A 17057-nucleotide genomic window follows, 5' to 3' on the forward strand; every position below is an offset into this window, starting at 1 on the left:
AACAACATCATAGTGTTATGTGAGGCAGTATGGTACAGTAGTACCAGATCAACAACATCATAGTGTTATGTGAGGCAGTATGGTACAGTAGTACCAGATCAACAACATCATAGTGTTATGTGAGGCAGTATGGTACAGTAGTACCTGATCAACAACATCATAGTGTTATGTGTCGCAGTATGGTACAGTAGTACCAGATCAACAACATCATAGTGTTATGTGAGGCAGTATGGTACAGTAGTACCTGATCAACAACATCATAGTGTTATGTGAGGCAGTATGGTACAGTAGTACCAGATCAACAGCATCATAGTGTTATGTGAGGCAGTATGGTACAGTAGTACCTGATCAACAACATCATAGTGTTATGTGTGGCAGTATGGTACAGTAGTACCTGATCAACAACATCATAGTGTTATGTGTGGCAGTATGGTACAGTAGTACCTGATCAACAACATCATAGTGTTATGTGAGGCAGTATGGTACAGTAGTACCAGATCAACAACATCATAGTGTTATGTGAGGCAGTATGGTACAGTAGTACCTGATCAACAACATCATAGTGTTATGTGAGGCAGTATGGTACAGTAGTACCTGATCAACAACATCATAGTGTTATGTGAGGCAGTATGGTACAGTAGTACCTGATCAACAACATCATAGTGTTATGTGTGGCAGTATGGTACAGTAGTACCAGATCAACAACATCATAGTGTTATGTGAGGCAGTATGGTACAGTAGTACCAGATCAACAACATCATAGTGTTATGTGAGGCAGTATGGTACAGTAGTACCAGATCAACAACATCATAGTGTTATGTGAGGCAGTATGGTACAGTAGTACCTGATCAACAACATCATAGTGTTATGTGTGGCAGTATGGTACAGTAGTACCTGATCAACAACATCATAGTGTTATGTGGGGCAGTATGGTACAGTAGTACCTGATCAACAGCATCATAGTGTTATGTGAGGCAGTATGGTACAGTAGTACCAGATCAACAACATCATAGTGTTATGTGAGGCAGTATGGTACAGTAGTACCTGATCAACAACATCATAGTGTTATGTGAGGCAGTATGGTACAGTAGTACCAGATCAACAACATCATAGTGTTATGTGAGGCAGTATGGTACAGTAGTACCTGATCAACAACATCATAGTGTTATGTGTGGCAGTATGGTACAGTAGTACAAGATCAACAGCATCATAGTGTTATGTGAGGCAGTATGGTACAGTAGTACCTGATCAACAGCATCATAGTGGTATGTGAGGCAGTATGGTACAGTAGTACCAGATCAACAACATCATAGTGTTATGTGAGGCAGTATGGTACAGTAGTACCAGATCAACAACATCATAGTGTTATGTGAGGCAGTATGGTACAGTAGTACCATCAACAACATCATAGTGTTATGTGTGGCAGTATGGTACAGTAGTACCAGATCAACAACATCATAGTGTTATGTGAGGCAGTATGGTACAGTAGTACCAGATCAACAACATCATAGTGTTATGTGTGGCAGTATGGTACAGTAGTACCTGATCAACAACATCATAGTGTTATGTGAGGCAGTATGGTACAGTAGTACCAGATCAACAACATCATAGTGTTGATTCCTTTTTCTCTACTCATCTGTACTACTGGTTACTGACCTCTGACCTCTCCTGTCCCCCATCTCCTTCCTCCCTCTAACCCCCTAACCACCATCTCCTCTCCCCCTTCCCTCTCCCCCTTTGCTCTGACCTCTCTGACCTCTGTCTTTCAGAGGGATTGGAATAACACAGAACATTCTCATGGGCATTGATCAATGAAGTCATCTCCTCCCCTGTTTAGGCAGTACTATGAGATGCTGTACAACGCTGCAGATGAGCTGCTCAACCTGGTGGTGGACCAGGGCGTTCGCTACACAGAGCTGGAGTACATCCACGCCCTCAGCCTGCTGCAGAGGAGCCAGACGGGCGTGGGAGACCTGAGCACGCAGAACGTCCGGCTGCAGCGCCTCAAGGAGATCATCTGCGAGCAGGCAGCCTTCAAGCAGGCCACCAAGGACAAGAAGATCACTACTGTTTGAGAGGGGGGACATTGGGAGGCTGTTGTTGGCAATGGTCTGTTTGCATTACTGTCCAGTGTTTCTCAACCTCCTGTCTGGAAAAAGGGTTTAGATTAAAGCTAGTATTTTAGAGCTGACCTAGCAGTGTCAGCTAACCTTCTGAGGGACTGGTCAGCACCTCCACAGGGACGGGTGTTGAACTGCGTTTGTAAAAGTCCTAACTGAGTCTTCATTAGATCCTATGGCAGACCGTAAATAACCATGTAATATGTTTTGGGGGTTGAGATAATGCTGGTAGGCTGTACATTGAGTAGTTACTGATTTAAGGTTTGAACTTAGTTACCAATATGCATCTGTTGTTGTAACTCATCTGCTTATTCACTGGCAAGAATGCAGCCAGTTCCTCAAGAAATCACACACACACACTCTCCAATTTAAAAAATGACTCCCTTCAATCATCCCATATGTGGTCGGCCCTAGTCTCACCTGTGGAGAATGGGGGAATTTTCTGAGAGTCTGGTTTTGGGGCCTTTCTCATCTCATTGTCTTATTACATCTAACTGCTGCTCTCAATTACAGCTCTCCCTCCAGCTCTCCCTCGTGGGCCCGCTGACTGTGTCTGCAATACCAGATGCCAGATTAGACTGTCGAGATTATCACTTCTCTCCTCCTGCTTGTGGCCATTTTGTGGCCATTCTTCTTCCCCAAGGACAAAGAAAGAAATTGATTCCCCACCTCAGCTGTGGTTCACTCTATTTCTCTCTCACTTTTAGAATAATGTAGATTGGATATAATGTAGCTATAGCCGATTCTGATTATAGTATTTGCCACTGTCCTGAAAAAATACGTTAACTGTGCTGCAGCGTTGAGGTGTGCATGTGTGCTAGAGGATGGGGGCCAATGTATCCAGTACAATTTAAGTGTGTATATAGTCCCAACACTCAAGGTCTTGAACTTAATAGGGATGTAATTGCAAATCACTACTCCCCTTCCTACCACTACAACTGCTAAAACTTCTGCTAAAACTATTCTAAAGTGAATACACTTGCAAGGAGTCACAAATCATTCCTTCCCCTGCATCCCCTCAGTATGTTTAGTTAATTAACTCAGAGGAAAAGTACTTAACAAGAGCGGGGGAGGGAGTAAAGAGAACAGGGGAGAGTTGTGGCAGTGCTGCTCACCAGAACCCAGCGGAACCATCCATCATAATGACATGTAGGCTGGGATCAATATGAGCCTTGTGGTTGCCGGAGGGATTGCCTAGTGCCATAGGAAAAGCATTTATTTTACTCAGCACACTCAAGACACACACATACACGTACACACACACAACAAACACGTCCTATATTACACACACACACTATGGAGGTCTCTATGGCTTGCAGTACTCTGCACAAGTGAGGAGTTTTTTTCTGCTGATTCTGTGAACAAGAGAACACTCCATCTGGATTTAAATGATCTGGTATATCGGACCCCTATACCCACATTTTAAATAATGTAAAGATCTACAAAAATATTTCACTTTTTTTTTTTTTTTACGCTTTGCTTTATTTGTTTGTTTAAGACATGTCGTTTTGCACATCTACAGTGTGTAATATGAGAGTGGTTTCATGTCTGATGAGTTTTTTCACAAACACCTGATAAGAACGGAGGTTAATGAGTCCCTGTGTGATTTAAGGATTAATTTGATAATTTCTCCATTGTCTGTTAAAAGTCCCTTTCAGACCAATGCCTTGAATAGCAATCCTACACTGAATTAAAGATGACTTGCCATTGTGTACACTGATCTTGCTGAAATAAAACATCAACATTCCTCTGTGTATATGAGCAGTTTGTGTGTTTTTGTACAATGAAAAGTGCCAGTTTCCTACCTTGGGACTAGTTTCTTCCATTGACACAGAGGAATTGACGAATGCCATACAGAACGAAACACTACCCAAACAACATGGTCTGTCTATGCGCTGTTGCACCGTATAATTCAAAATCTTTTCACATTGACACAAATTGACTTTGTCCGATGATGTCATTTTAGACAGACGGATCCAAAATATACACTGTCAGGAATTGAGCTCAGCTGCCAGATCTGATGGGACGTCAGAAGAAGGCTTTTCTGTAGAATGATCAAGACCTGTTGAAAGATGTCTGATGCACAAAGCACACTACTTGAAATCTAGTATGTCAAGCTTTTTTTCTGCATTTTGGTGAGCATGATTGAGGTTTCAACATGGTGATTAGTGTAAAGTTATTAGAAGATTTAATGGCGAATATTTGTCTCAGCACACTAAAATGAAAATGCAGGAATATATTACTTTTTCCAGATGGTGGAACCAGGGTTTGAAAGCTTTTATGAACTGTTGGGGAGTAAATAAATCAAAAACGACATATCCCACAGTTCAATTCACCTACTGACACGTCATCGTTACTAAGCAACAGAGAACGCTATCCGCTCCAGCAGAGCCAAATTTCAAAATAGCTACCTACCAAGGTTAATTAGTAAGTAAAAATATACCAAAAGTATTTTCATGCCAAACAATTTCATCCAAAATGTCTTCTACTTCGACAATTTACAATTTGCAAGATATCGGGAAGCAAACAACGCCCCAGTATTCCTCTGGGTCACCCACTTGCTATCCTCATGAGTCAGTGACACAGGAGACCACTGATGCGCAACCATTTCCTGCTGTGGTTCATCAGCCGTGTGCAGACACGTTTTCAACCTCCGAGGAAGAGAAGGAGGAGAAGACAATGGAGGTAAGGGAGGAAGCTAGGGGTAACAGCTAAATTAATAAAGATGCTAGCTGCTTTAGTCAGATGGGCCATGAGGCTTGGTGAATAAGACGCTGTTAATGTTAATTACTTTGAGGATGCAAGCAACTTCTCTCTCTCTCTTTCTACTCAGAGTTTCATAATAACAGAAGTTTGGTGCAAAAAAACAATGCATTGACAATGCATGACTTGTTCTATTGTGTACTGCAAAACATTTTGATGTAGCTATGTCTCATACAGAAACACGATGGTGTGTTGACTGAAGAGGACGTTTCCAGCTGTTTATCCAACCTGGGACACTCTGCCACTGGACTAGAGCATGTCTACCAGTTCCTCTGTGCGCCTGTAAGAACACACACTTCAGGTTGATAGTGGAACCCCATCAATCGCTGATAATATGCTTCACAAGAGTAACTGTTTTCCATCAGACTATATGCCGAAGAGTATCTAACAAATCTGTTTACTTTCCATTTGTGTTGTGGTTCTTTTCTTGTTTTGTTTTCTATGTCACGTGGAATTCAATTTCGGAATATGTCTCTATCCAGGGTCGAAATCTGAATAATGTATCCATCCTATGCAATTACGTCCACCTTCAAAAGCTAGAACTTCCTTACAACAAAATAAAAGGTGTGTGTGTCTCATATTAACAAATGCACTGTATGCCTTGTTAGGATTCTAATTACTGATATAGAAAATGTAGCTTGATTAGCCTAATTAATTAAACAACGGTTAATTTCTCATCGGTGCCCGTGTAACTTCTTCTATGCTTCTGGTCTGTATAAAAACAGTTGTGTGTCAGGTGTTGCCATCTCTCCCACTCTGCTCGCCCGACTCTCCTAATGTTTGTTGACTGGTAGATTTATCCTGTGTAAGCCACATGCCGTATCTCATCATCCTGGACGCCTCCCACAACCAACTCACCGACTTCTTTGGATTCCAGGCGCCCAAGAACCTCAAGGTGGGACCTTCAGCAGACAGGATAAGACAACGGTTGATTTGTGGCTTGGGATTTCTTGATGCCTATAGTCCCAGAAGATGGGTTCCAATCATCATAGACCATTTATACTGTAGTGTCATTCCATATGCTTACTAAGTATTACCTACCCTGCAATGACAAGGAACTTACCAGGGCTGACTTCTTCTTATTGTTTATCAGTGAGTTATACAGTACTAGTAGAAGTTATCATACTATACATGCATTTGGTTGTTTATTTTCATTTTTCTTCATTGCAAAAAGCATTTAAAGATTGGTCCATTTGATTCACTATTCATGTTTGTTGTATTCCGCAGGAGGTTAACTTTTCCCATAACCAGATGTCAGTGATGACACATTTGTCAGCCTACTCGTCTTTGAGTAAACTGAATCTGGACTGTATCCTTCAAAAAGTATTTACACACACACACACACACACACACGTACACGTCAAGTTCTTATCTAGACTACTTCCTCATTGTATACCATTCTTAACGTGTGCCCGTTCTGGATAGACAACTGTTTCAGTGAGATCGGTGGTCTGCTGCATTGTGACAGCCTCACACACCTCAGCCTGGCACACAACAAGATCTCCTGTATCAGTGGCCTGGACAACCTGCCAATCAAAGACCTCTGTCTGGTAGGTCCTAACTTGAATTATTCCATTTCTAACACTTTGCATGTGTGTTATATATGTAGATATTACTTTACATGAATAATTACATTACGTGTGTTTGTTGAATAATTTGATTCTTAAAGATAATATTTTACCATGGGTTATGCTCATTTATGAATATGCCCATCCGGTTGTATAGACGCAGCTCTCCAAGCTCATCAGTACTGTGGTTAGTGGTTGGTCTTGTGGCTGATTTAATATGGCCTACAGACTAGGACACAAGTGTTTTCCTGTGAATCAGTTGTTTTCTGTTTTCACCTTGATGTCCCTACCTGCTGTCTACATTCTTCCATTATGTCATGGCTTTTCTAAAAGGTTTCCCCCCCAGTATGGTGCCAGTTATGCTACACACAATATTTGACCACTTCTTTCTCTTCAAACATGACGACAGCAGGTGGTGTATTTTTAACTCTCCCCTCCCCCCTCTCCTGTCTCATATTTAAACCACAGACATAATTGAGCTTCAGCTTTTCAAAGACACACAGACATGGGCTCCAGTGTGAGAGCCACCATATGGCTGTGCCAGCGGGCCTCCAGACCCTTCCCTCTCCCTCTCTGACGGATGCTGGTGTCCTTTATCAAAGTGATTCCTCATCGTCAGCAAGATGTAGCCGTGTCCCCTGTCCGCTTCCACCCTCCCCTCTGGGACCAGCTGCCGGCGGTGTGAGCAGGCCTGGACCCTGTTCAACACCCCCTCCTCTCCTCTCTTATTCCTTCACCCCTCCATAGCATCCCAGCCGCTGTCTCCATCTCCCCTCCCCCTTCCCTCTCGGCCCTCTCCTGCCCAGCCCCGCTCCCTAACAGCGTGCTACCTGTCAGCCAGCCTCCTCTCTCAGCCCATCACACCCTGGCCTCGAGAGCTTCCAGGGCTCCGCGCGGTCACGTCCCCCGCTGTCGGCAGCCCTCTGCCTGAAAGGCTAGTGGAGGAGGGCAGGGCATGGGGGCCGCGGGGGCTGGATCATAAATGACAGTCCACGCAGGGGGAAGATGGGGTGGGGATGGGTAGTTATAGAGCAGGAGGGATGGTGGGTTCTAGAGGAGAGGAGGACTGGTCTGTAGTGCTTTTGGCATGCCCACACCAGTGTCTGGCCAGCTGTTCACCTGTCACTCCTCACCTGTCAGCCCAGACCATTGGAGCTGGCCTGTCAATCATACACACGTCTCAGGGAGAAGTTTTATACTCCTTACAGATGGGGAAGGGAACACTCAATGTTAACTTTGATAGTGAGGGTGGGGTGTGTCTGTGTGTGTGTGTGTGTGTGTGTGTGTGTGTGTGTGTGTGTGTGTGTGTGTGTGTGTGTGTGTGTGTGTGTGTGTGTGTGTGTGTGTGTGCGTGTGACATGGGCGTGTGTAGGAGGAGGGAGAGTTGTGTGTGCGTGCGTGTGTGTGAGCTTATATGAGTTCATTAATATGTGTGTGTGTATTTGTTCACACGGTATTTATATTCCCAGTGTTTGTCATGTATCACGTCCTCTCTATCCAGAGGGGGAATCAGATTGAGAAGATAGAGAACGTGGAGACTCTGAGAACCCTGCAGGTCCTGGATCTGTCTCTGAACCGGATCACCAGTCTGTCAGGCCTGCAGAATCTCCATCTGCTGGGCTCCATCAACCTGGAGAGGAACCTGGTGAGACACAGTCCATTTCTTAATGTCCTGCTCTCTTGTCAACCTGGAGAGGAACCTGGTGAGACACAGTCCATTCCTTAATGTCCTGCTCTCTTGTCAACCTGGAGAGGAACCTGGTGAGACACAGTCCATTCCTTAATGTCCTGCTCTCTTGTCAACCTGGAGAGAAACCTGGTGAGACACAGTCCATTCCTTAATGTCCTGCTCTTGTCTCTGCCACTGTCTGCATGGTACCAATGGCCAGTATCACTAAACCACCTAGCGACTGTATACCAGGAGCTGAGTGATAAAGCTATTCCACTGCATCAACTGATAGATTGGCTGTGGTATTAAATGTAGTTTTAATTGTTTTTAAAGGATTTATTCTTAATCCAAGCATCTGATCTTTTTTGTGTATGATATACTGTTCTCAGATCAGTGAAATCAAGGAGGCCACACACATCCATGACCTGAGCCTGCTCCGAGAGCTGAATCTGCAGAGAAACCTAGTCCAGGTAGCTGCACTACACCTACAACCAGAACACATCACTAAACTAACAAGTTAGCTCCCTAATGCTATCTGCTTCCTCTGTACTGACAATAGACATGTCCATGAAAATGCTGCTTCTTTCACTGTCGTTTCAACCCCAGGAGCAACTGGACTATAGACTGGCAGTGATCTTCCTCCTTCAACACCTGACTGGCCTGGACCAGGAGAAAGTCACAGTAGAGGAGAAGGCAGGTTGGATGTATGAGATGGATATCAGTGATGGAACTTAAGGTTTTTGGGCACTAGTAGACTGGCGCTGGCCAGCCGGGCTAGTAGACTGGCGCTGGCCAGCCGGGCTAGTAGACTGACGCTGGCCAGCCGGGCTAGTAGACTGGCGCTGGCCAGCCGGGCTAGTAGACTGGCGCTGGCCAGCCGGCTAGTAGACTGGCGCTGGCCAGCCGGCTAGTAGACTGGCGCTGGCCAGCCGGGCTAGTAGACTGGCGCTGGCCAGCCGGCTAGTAGACTGGTGCTGGCCAGCCGGCTAGTAGACTGGTGCTGGCCAGCCGGCTAGTAAAGCACAATTGATACTAGCCTACAGTAGGTCCAAAATCTGATAGGTGAAGATGGAAAAGACAACCTTTCTCCTGCATCAGCTAGCTTGGTAATGTTCTACTAGGTGTCCAGCCCTGTGTGTAATACTGTGTCTATAGCAAGTGGAGGAGGGGCATCAATAACTGAGTGGCATGTTTTGCTAATTGGGACAGTGAATGCTAACCTAGTATGTTGTTTATTTAAAACAGTGGGCATCTGTCAGGATCTGTACCGGTTTATAATATAGGTCAGTGATACAGTTGAAGTCGGAAGTTTACATACACTTAAGTTGCAGTCATTAAAACTCGTTTTTCAACCACTCCACAAATTTCTTGTTAACAAACTATAGTTTTGGCAAGTTGGTTAGTACATCTACTTTGTGCAAGTCATTTTTCCAACAATTGTTTACAGACAGATTATTTCACTTATAATTCACTGTATCACAATTCCAGTGGGTCAGAAGTTTGCATACACTAAGCTGACAGCTTGGAAAATTCCAGAAAATTATGTCATGGCTTTAGAAGCTTCTGATAGGCTAATTAACATAATTTGAGTCAATTGGAGGTGTACCTGTGAATGTATTTCAAGGCCTACCCTCAAACTCAGTGCCTCTTTGCTTGACATCATGGGAAAAACAAAAGAAATCAGCCAAGACCTCAGAAAAATATTTGTAGACCTCCACAAGTCTGAAGGTACCACGTTCCTCTGTACGAACAATAGTACGCAAGTATGAACACCATGGGACCACGCAGCCGTCATACCGCTCAGGAAGGAGACGCGTTCTGTCTCCTAGAGATGAACGTACTTTAGTGCGAAAAGTGCAAATCAATCCCAGAACAACAGCAAAGGACCTTGTGAAGATGCTGGAGGAAACAGGTACAAAAGTATCTATATCCACAGTAAAACGAGTCCTATATCGACATAACCTGAAAGGCCTCTCAGCAAGGAAGAAGCCACTGCTCCAAAACCACCATGAAGAAAAAGCCAGACTACAGTTTGCAACTGCACATGGGGAGAAAAATCGTACTTTTTGTAGAAATATCCTCAAGAACTGTTTGGCCATAATGACCATTGTTATGTTAGGAGGAAAAAGGGGGAGGCTTGCAAGCCAAAGAATACCATCCCAACCGTGAAGCACGGGGGTGGCAGCATCATGTTGTGGGGGTGCTTTGCTGCAGGAGGGACTGGTGGACTTCACAAAATAGATGGCATCATGAGGCAAGAAAATTATGTGGATATATTGAAGCAACATCTCAAGACATCAGTCAGGAAGTTAAAGTTTGGTCGCAAATGGGTCTTCCAAATGCACAATGACCCCAAGCATACTTCCAAAGTTGTGGCAAAATGGCTTAAGGATAACAAAGTCAAGGTATTGGAATGGCCATCACAAAGCCCTGACCTCAATCCTATAGAAAATGTGTGGGCAGAACTGAAAAAGCGTGTGCGAGCAAGGAGGCCTACAAACATGACTCAGTTACACCAGCTCAGTCAGGAGGAATGGGCCAAAATTCACCCAATTTATTGTGGGAAGCTTGTGGAAGGCTACCCGAAATGTTTGACCAAAGTTAAACAATTTTAAGGCAATGCTACCAAATACGAATTGAGTGTATGTAAACTTCTGACCCACTGGGAATGTGATGAAAGAAATAAAAGCTGAAATAAATAATTCTCTCTACTATTATTCTTACATTTCACATTCTTAAAATAAAGTGGTGATCCTAACTGACCTAAGACAGGGACTTTTTACTAGGATTAAATGTCAGGAATTGTGGAAAAACTGAGTTTAAATGTAATTGGCTAAGGTGTATGTAAACTTCTGACTTCAACTGTACATATGTTACCTCTAGATAGGACTGACTTGAAATAAGATGTTTATCGGCAATGTGACATATGATCGTCTCACCCTGTGTTCTCCAGGTGTCTGCTGTGAACATTGTTACATATGAACGTCTCCTCTGTGTTCTCCAGGTGTCTGCTGTGAACATTGTTACATATGAACGTCTCCTCTGTGTTCCCCAGGTGTCTGCTGTGAACATTGTTACATATGAACGTCTCCTCTGTGTTCCCCAGGTGTCTGCTGTGAACATTGTTACATATGAACGTCTCCTCTGTGTTCTCCAGGTGTCTGCTGTGAACATTGTTACATATGAACGTCTCCTCTGTGTTCCCCAGGTGTCTGCTGTGAACATTGTTACATATGAACGTCTCCTCTGTGTTCTCCAGGTGTCTGCTGTGAACATTGTTACATATGAACGTCTCCTCTGTGTTCCCCAGGTGTCTGCTGTGAACATTGTTACATATGAACGTCTCCTCTGTGTTCCCCAGGTGTCTGCTGTGAACATTGTTACATCTGAACGTCTCCTCTGTGTTCCCCAGGTGTCTGCTGTGAACATTGTTACATATGAACGTCTCCTCTGTGTTCTCCAGGTGTCTGCTGTGAACATTGTTACATATGAACGTCTCCTCTGTGTTCCCCAGGTGTCTGCTGTGAACATTGTTACATATGAACGTCTCCTCTGTGTTCTCCAGGTGTCTGCTGTGAACATTGTTACATATGAACGTCTCCTCTGTGTTCTCCAGGTGTCTGCTGTGAACATTGTTACATATGAACGTCTCCTCTGTGTTCCCCAGGTGTCTGCTGTGAACATTGTTACATATGAACGTCTCCTCTGTGTTCTCCAGGTGTCTGCTGTGAACATTGTTACATATGAACGTCTCCTCTGTGTTCCCCAGGTGTCTGCTGTGAACATTGTTACATATGAACGTCTCCTCTGTGTTCCCCAGGTGTCTGCTGTGAACATTGTTACATATGAACGTCTCCTCTGTGTTCCCCAGGTGTCTGCTGTGAACATTGTTACATATGAACGTCTCCTCTGTGTTCTCCAGGTGTCTGCTGTGAACATTGTTACATATGAACGTCTCCTCTGTGTTCCCCAGGTGTCTGCTGTGAACATTGTTACATATGAACGTCTCCTCTGTGTTCTCCAGGTGTCTGCTGTGAACATTGTTACATATGAACGTCTCCTCTGTGTTCCCCAGGTGTCTGCTGTGAACATTGTTACATATGAACGTCTCCTCTGTGTTCTCCAGGTGTCTGCTGTGAACATTGTTACATATGAACGTCTCCTCTGTGTTCCCCAGGTGTCTGCTGTGAACATTGTTACATATGAACGTCTCCTCTGTGTTCCCCAGGTGACTGCTGTGAACATTGTTACATATGAACGTCTCCTCTGTGTTCCCCAGGTGTCTGCTGTGAACATTGTTACATATGAACGTCTCCTCTGTGTTCCCCAGGTGACTGCTGTGAACATTGTTACATATGAACGTCTCCTCTGTGTTCTCCAGGTGTCTGCTGTGAACATTGTTACATATGAACGTCTCCTCTGTGTTCCCCAGGTGTCTGCTGTGAGCATTGTTACATATGAACGTCTCCTCTGTGTTCTCCAGGTGTCTGCTGTGAACATTGTTACATATGAACGTCTCCTCTGTGTTCCCCAGGTGTCTGCTGTGAACATTGTTACATATGAACGTCTCCTCTGTGTTCTCCAGGTGTCTGCTGTGAACATTGTTACATATGAACGTCTCCTCTGTGTTCCCCAGGTGTCTGCTGTGAACATTGTTACATATGAACGTCTCCTCTGTGTTCCCCAGGTGTCTGCTGTGAACATTGTTACATATGAACGTCTCCTCTGTGTTCTCCAGGTGTCTGCTGTGAACATTGTTACATATGAACGTCTCCTCTGTGTTCCCCAGGTGTCTGCTGTGAACATTGTTACATATGAACGTCTCCTCTGTGTTCTCCAGGTGTCTGCTGTGAACATTGTTACATATGAACGTCTCCTCTGTGTTCCCCAGGTGTCTGCTGTGAACATTGTTACATATGAACGTCTCCTCTGTGTTCTCCAGGTGTCTGCTGTGAACATTGTTACATATGAACGTCTCCCTCTGTGTTCCCCAGGTGTCTGCTGTGAACATTGTTACATATGAACGTCTCCTCTGTGTTCTCCAGGTGTCTGCTGTGAACATTGTTACATATGAACGTCTCCTCTGTGTTCTCCAGGTGTCTGCTGTGAACATTGTTACATATGAACGTCTCCTCTGTGTTCTCCAGGTGTCTGCTGTGAACATTGTTACATATGAACGTCTCCTCTGTGTTCTCCAGGTGTCTGCTGTGAACATTGTTACATATGAACGTCTCCTCTGTGTTCTCCAGGTGTCTGCTGTGAACATTGTTACATATGAACGTCTCCTCTGTGTTCTCCAGGTGTCTGCTGTGAACATTGTTACATATGAACGTCTCCTCTGTGTTCTCCAGGTGTCTGCTGTGAACATTGTTACATATGAACGTCTCCTCTGTGTTCTCCAGGTGTCTGCTGTGAACATTGTTACATATGAACGTCTCCTCTGTGTTCTCCAGGTGTCTGCTGTGAACATTGTTACATATGAACGTCTCCCTCTGTGTTCTCCAGGTGTCTGCTGTGAACATTGTTACATATGAACGTCTCCTCTGTGTTCTCCAGGTGTCTGCTGTGAACATTGTTACATATGAACGTCTCCCTCTGTGTTCTCCAGGTGTCTGCTGTGAACATTGTTACATATGAACGTCTCCTCTGTGTTCTCCAGGTGTCTGCTGTGAACATTGTTACATATGAACGTCTCCTCTGTGTTCTCCAGGTGTCTGCTGTGAACATTGTTACATATGAACGTCTCCTCTGTGTTCTCCAGGTGTCGGCTGTGAACATTGTTACATATGAACGTCTCCCTCTGTGTTCCCCAGGTGTCTGCTGTGAACATTGTTACATATGAACGTCTCCTCTGTGTTCTCCAGGTGTCTGCTGTGAACATTGTTACATATGAACGTCTCCTCTGTGTTCTCCAGGTGTCTGCTGTGAACATTGTTACATATGAACGTCTCCTCTGTGTTCCCCAGGTGTCTGCTGTGAACATTGTTACATATGAACGTCTCCCTCTGTGTTCTCCAGGTGTCTGCTGTGAACATTGTTACATATGAACGTCTCCTCTGTGTTCCCCAGGTGTCTGCTGTGAACATTGTTACATATGAACGTCTCCTCTGTGTTCTCCAGGTGTCTGCTGTGAACATTGTTACATATGAACGTCTCCTCTGTGTTCCCCAGGTGTCTGCTGTGAACATTGTTACATATGAACGTCTCCTCTGTGTTCCCCAGGTGTCTGCTGTGAACATTGTTACATATGAACGTCTCCCTCTGTGTTCTCCAGGTGTCTGCTGTGAACATTGTTACATATGAACGTCTCCCTCTGTGTTCCCCAGGTGTCTGCTGTGAACATTGTTACATATGAACGTCTCCTCTGTGTTCTCCAGGTGTCTGCTGTGAACATTGTTACATATGAACGTCTCCTCTGTGTTCCCCAGGTGTCTGCTGTGAACATTGTTACATATGAACGTCTCCTCTGTGTTCCCCAGGTGTCTGCTGTGAACATTGTTACATATGAACGTCTCCTCTGTGTTCCCCAGGTGTCTGCTGTGAACATTGTTACATATGAACGTCTCCTCTGTGTTCCCCAGGTGTCTGCTGTGAACATTGTTACATATGAACGTCTCCTCTGTGTTCCCCAGGTGTCGGCTGTGAACATTGTTACATATGAACGTCTCCTCTGTGTTCTCCAGGTGTCTGCTGTGAACATTGTTACATATGAACGTCTCCTCTGTGTTCCCCAGGTGTCTGCTGTGAACATTGTTACATATGAACGTCTCCTCTGTGTTCTCCAGGTGTCTGCTGTGAACATTGTTACATATGAACGTCTCCTCTGTGTTCCCCAGGTGTCTGCTGTGAACATTGTTACATATGAACGTCTCCTCTGTGTTCTCCAGGTGTCTGCTGTGAACATTGTTACATATGAACGTCTCCTCTGTGTTCCCCAGGTGTCTGCTGTGAACATTGTTACATATGAACGTCTCCTCTGTGTTCCCCAGGTGTCTGCTGTGAACATTGTTACATATGAACGTCTCCTCTGTGTTCCCCAGGTGTCTGCTGTGAACATTGTTACATATGAACGTCTCCTCTGTGTTCTCCAGGTGTCTGCTGTGAACATTGTTACATATGAACGTCTCCCTCTGTGTTCTCCAGGTGTCTGCTGTGAACATTGTTACATATGAACGTCTCCTCTGTGTTCTCCAGGTGTCTGCTGTGAACATTGTTACATATGAACGTCTCCTCTGTGTTCCCCAGGTGTCTGCTGTGAACATTGTTACATATGAACGTCTCCTCTGTGTTCCCCAGGTGTCTGCTGTGAACATTGTTACATATGAACGTCTCCTCTGTGTTCCCCAGGTGTCTGCTGTGAACATTGTTACATATGAACGTCTCCTCTGTGTTCCCCAGGTGTCTGCTGTGAACATTGTTACATATGAACGTCTCCTCTGTGTTCTCCAGGTGTCTGCTGTGAACATTGTTACATATGAACGTCTCCTCTGTGTTCTCCAGGTGTCTGCTGTGAACATTGTTACATATGAACGTCTCCTCTGTGTTCTCCAGGTGTCTGCTGTGAACATTGTTACATATGAACGTCTCCTCTGTGTTCTCCAGGTGTCTGCTGTGAACATTGTTACATATGAACGTCTCCTCTGTGTTCCCCAGGTGTCTGCTGTGAACATTGTTACATATGAACGTCTCCTCTGTGTTCTCCAGGTGTCTGCTGTGAACATTGTTACATATGAACGTCTCCTCTGTGTTCTCCAGGTGTCTGCTGTGAACATTGTTACATATGAACGTCTCCTCTGTGTTCTCCAGGTGTCTGCTGTGAACATTGTTACATATGAACGTCTCCTCTGTGTTCTCCAGGTGTCTGCTGTGAACATTGTTACATATGAACGTCTCCTCTGTGTTCCCCAGGTGTCTGCTGTGAACATTGTTACATATGAACGTCTCCTCTGTGTTCCCCAGGTGTCTGCTGTGAACATTGTTACATATGAACGTCTCCTCTGTGTTCTCCAGGTGTCTGCTGTGAACATTGTTACATATGAACGTCTCCTCTGTGTTCCCCAGGTGTCTGCTGTGAACATTGTTACATATGAACGTCTCCTCTGTGTTCCCCAGGTGTCTGCTGTGAACATTGTTACATATGAACGTCTCCTCTGTGTTCCCAGGTGTCTGCTGTGAACATTGTTACATATGAACGTCTCCTCTGTGTTCTCCAGGTGTCTGCTGTGAACATTGTTACATATGAACGTCTCCTCTGTGTTCTCCAGGTGTCTGCTGTGAACATTGTTACATATGAACGTCTCCTCTGTGTTCTCCAGGTGTCTGCTGTGAACATTGTTACATATGAACGTCTCCTCTGTGTTCTCCAGGTGTCTGCTGTGAACATTGTTACATATGAACGTCTCCTCTGTGTTCTCCAGGTGTCTGCTGTGAACATTGTTACATATGAACGTCTCCTCTGTGTTCCCCAGGTGTCTGCTGTGAACATTGTTACATATGAACGTCTCCTCTGTGTTCCCCAGGTGTCTGCTGTGAACATTGTTACATATGAACGTCTCCTCTGTGTTCCCCAGGTGTCTGCTGTGAACATTGTTACATATGAACGTCTCCTCTGTGTTCTCCAGGTGTCGGCTGTGAACAAGTTCGACCCTCCTCTGGAGGTGGTGGCAGCCAGGGAGCACATGAGTCACATGGTATTCCAGCTGATGCATCCCCAGGTCATCTACGATAGGTAAAAACATCACGACCCACCAACTACCCTGACTGGACTACCCTCCTTATAACAAGACTTTCAGCCAATCAGAAGTCGCTACGATGAATATTCTAAATAAAGCTTACATACTAAATTAACTTGTGCTCGCAATCTTTAAAAATGAAGAAACCTAGCTTTTCTGACATTTATGCTCTATTTATACATCATAGAAACTGACCTATCCCTTG

At 44.6% G+C, this 17057-nt stretch overlaps 2 protein-coding genes across 2 annotated transcripts in view; both read left to right on the forward strand.

The window, feature by feature from the left end:
* LOC120042919 (exocyst complex component 4-like) overlaps window positions 1–3874 on the forward strand; it is a 56225-nt gene extending 52351 nt beyond the window's left edge. The window contains exon 5 of the mRNA XM_038987684.1: window positions 1838–3874. Within this exon, the coding sequence (XP_038843612.1) occupies window positions 1838–2075 (238 nt within the window). The 3' untranslated portion in view covers window positions 2076–3874. The remainder of the gene's footprint in view (window positions 1–1837) is intronic.
* Window positions 3875–4799: 925 nt separating this feature from the next.
* The window catches only part of LOC120042918 (leucine-rich repeat and guanylate kinase domain-containing protein-like), a 41656-nt gene continuing 29398 nt past the window's right edge, over window positions 4800–17057 (forward strand). The window contains exons 1-10 of the mRNA XM_038987683.1: window positions 4800–4805; window positions 5061–5165; window positions 5366–5447; window positions 5678–5778; window positions 6111–6192; window positions 6309–6433; window positions 7953–8096; window positions 8510–8590; window positions 8727–8813; window positions 16742–16848. Coding sequence (XP_038843611.1) covers window positions 4800–4805; window positions 5061–5165; window positions 5366–5447; window positions 5678–5778; window positions 6111–6192; window positions 6309–6433; window positions 7953–8096; window positions 8510–8590; window positions 8727–8813; window positions 16742–16848 — 920 coding nt within the window. The remainder of the gene's footprint in view (window positions 4806–5060; window positions 5166–5365; window positions 5448–5677; window positions 5779–6110; window positions 6193–6308; window positions 6434–7952; window positions 8097–8509; window positions 8591–8726; window positions 8814–16741; window positions 16849–17057) is intronic.

Source organism: Salvelinus namaycush, unplaced genomic scaffold, assembly GCF_016432855.1.
Source record: "Salvelinus namaycush isolate Seneca unplaced genomic scaffold, SaNama_1.0 Scaffold804, whole genome shotgun sequence".
NCBI lineage: Eukaryota > Metazoa > Chordata > Actinopteri > Salmoniformes > Salmonidae > Salvelinus > Salvelinus namaycush.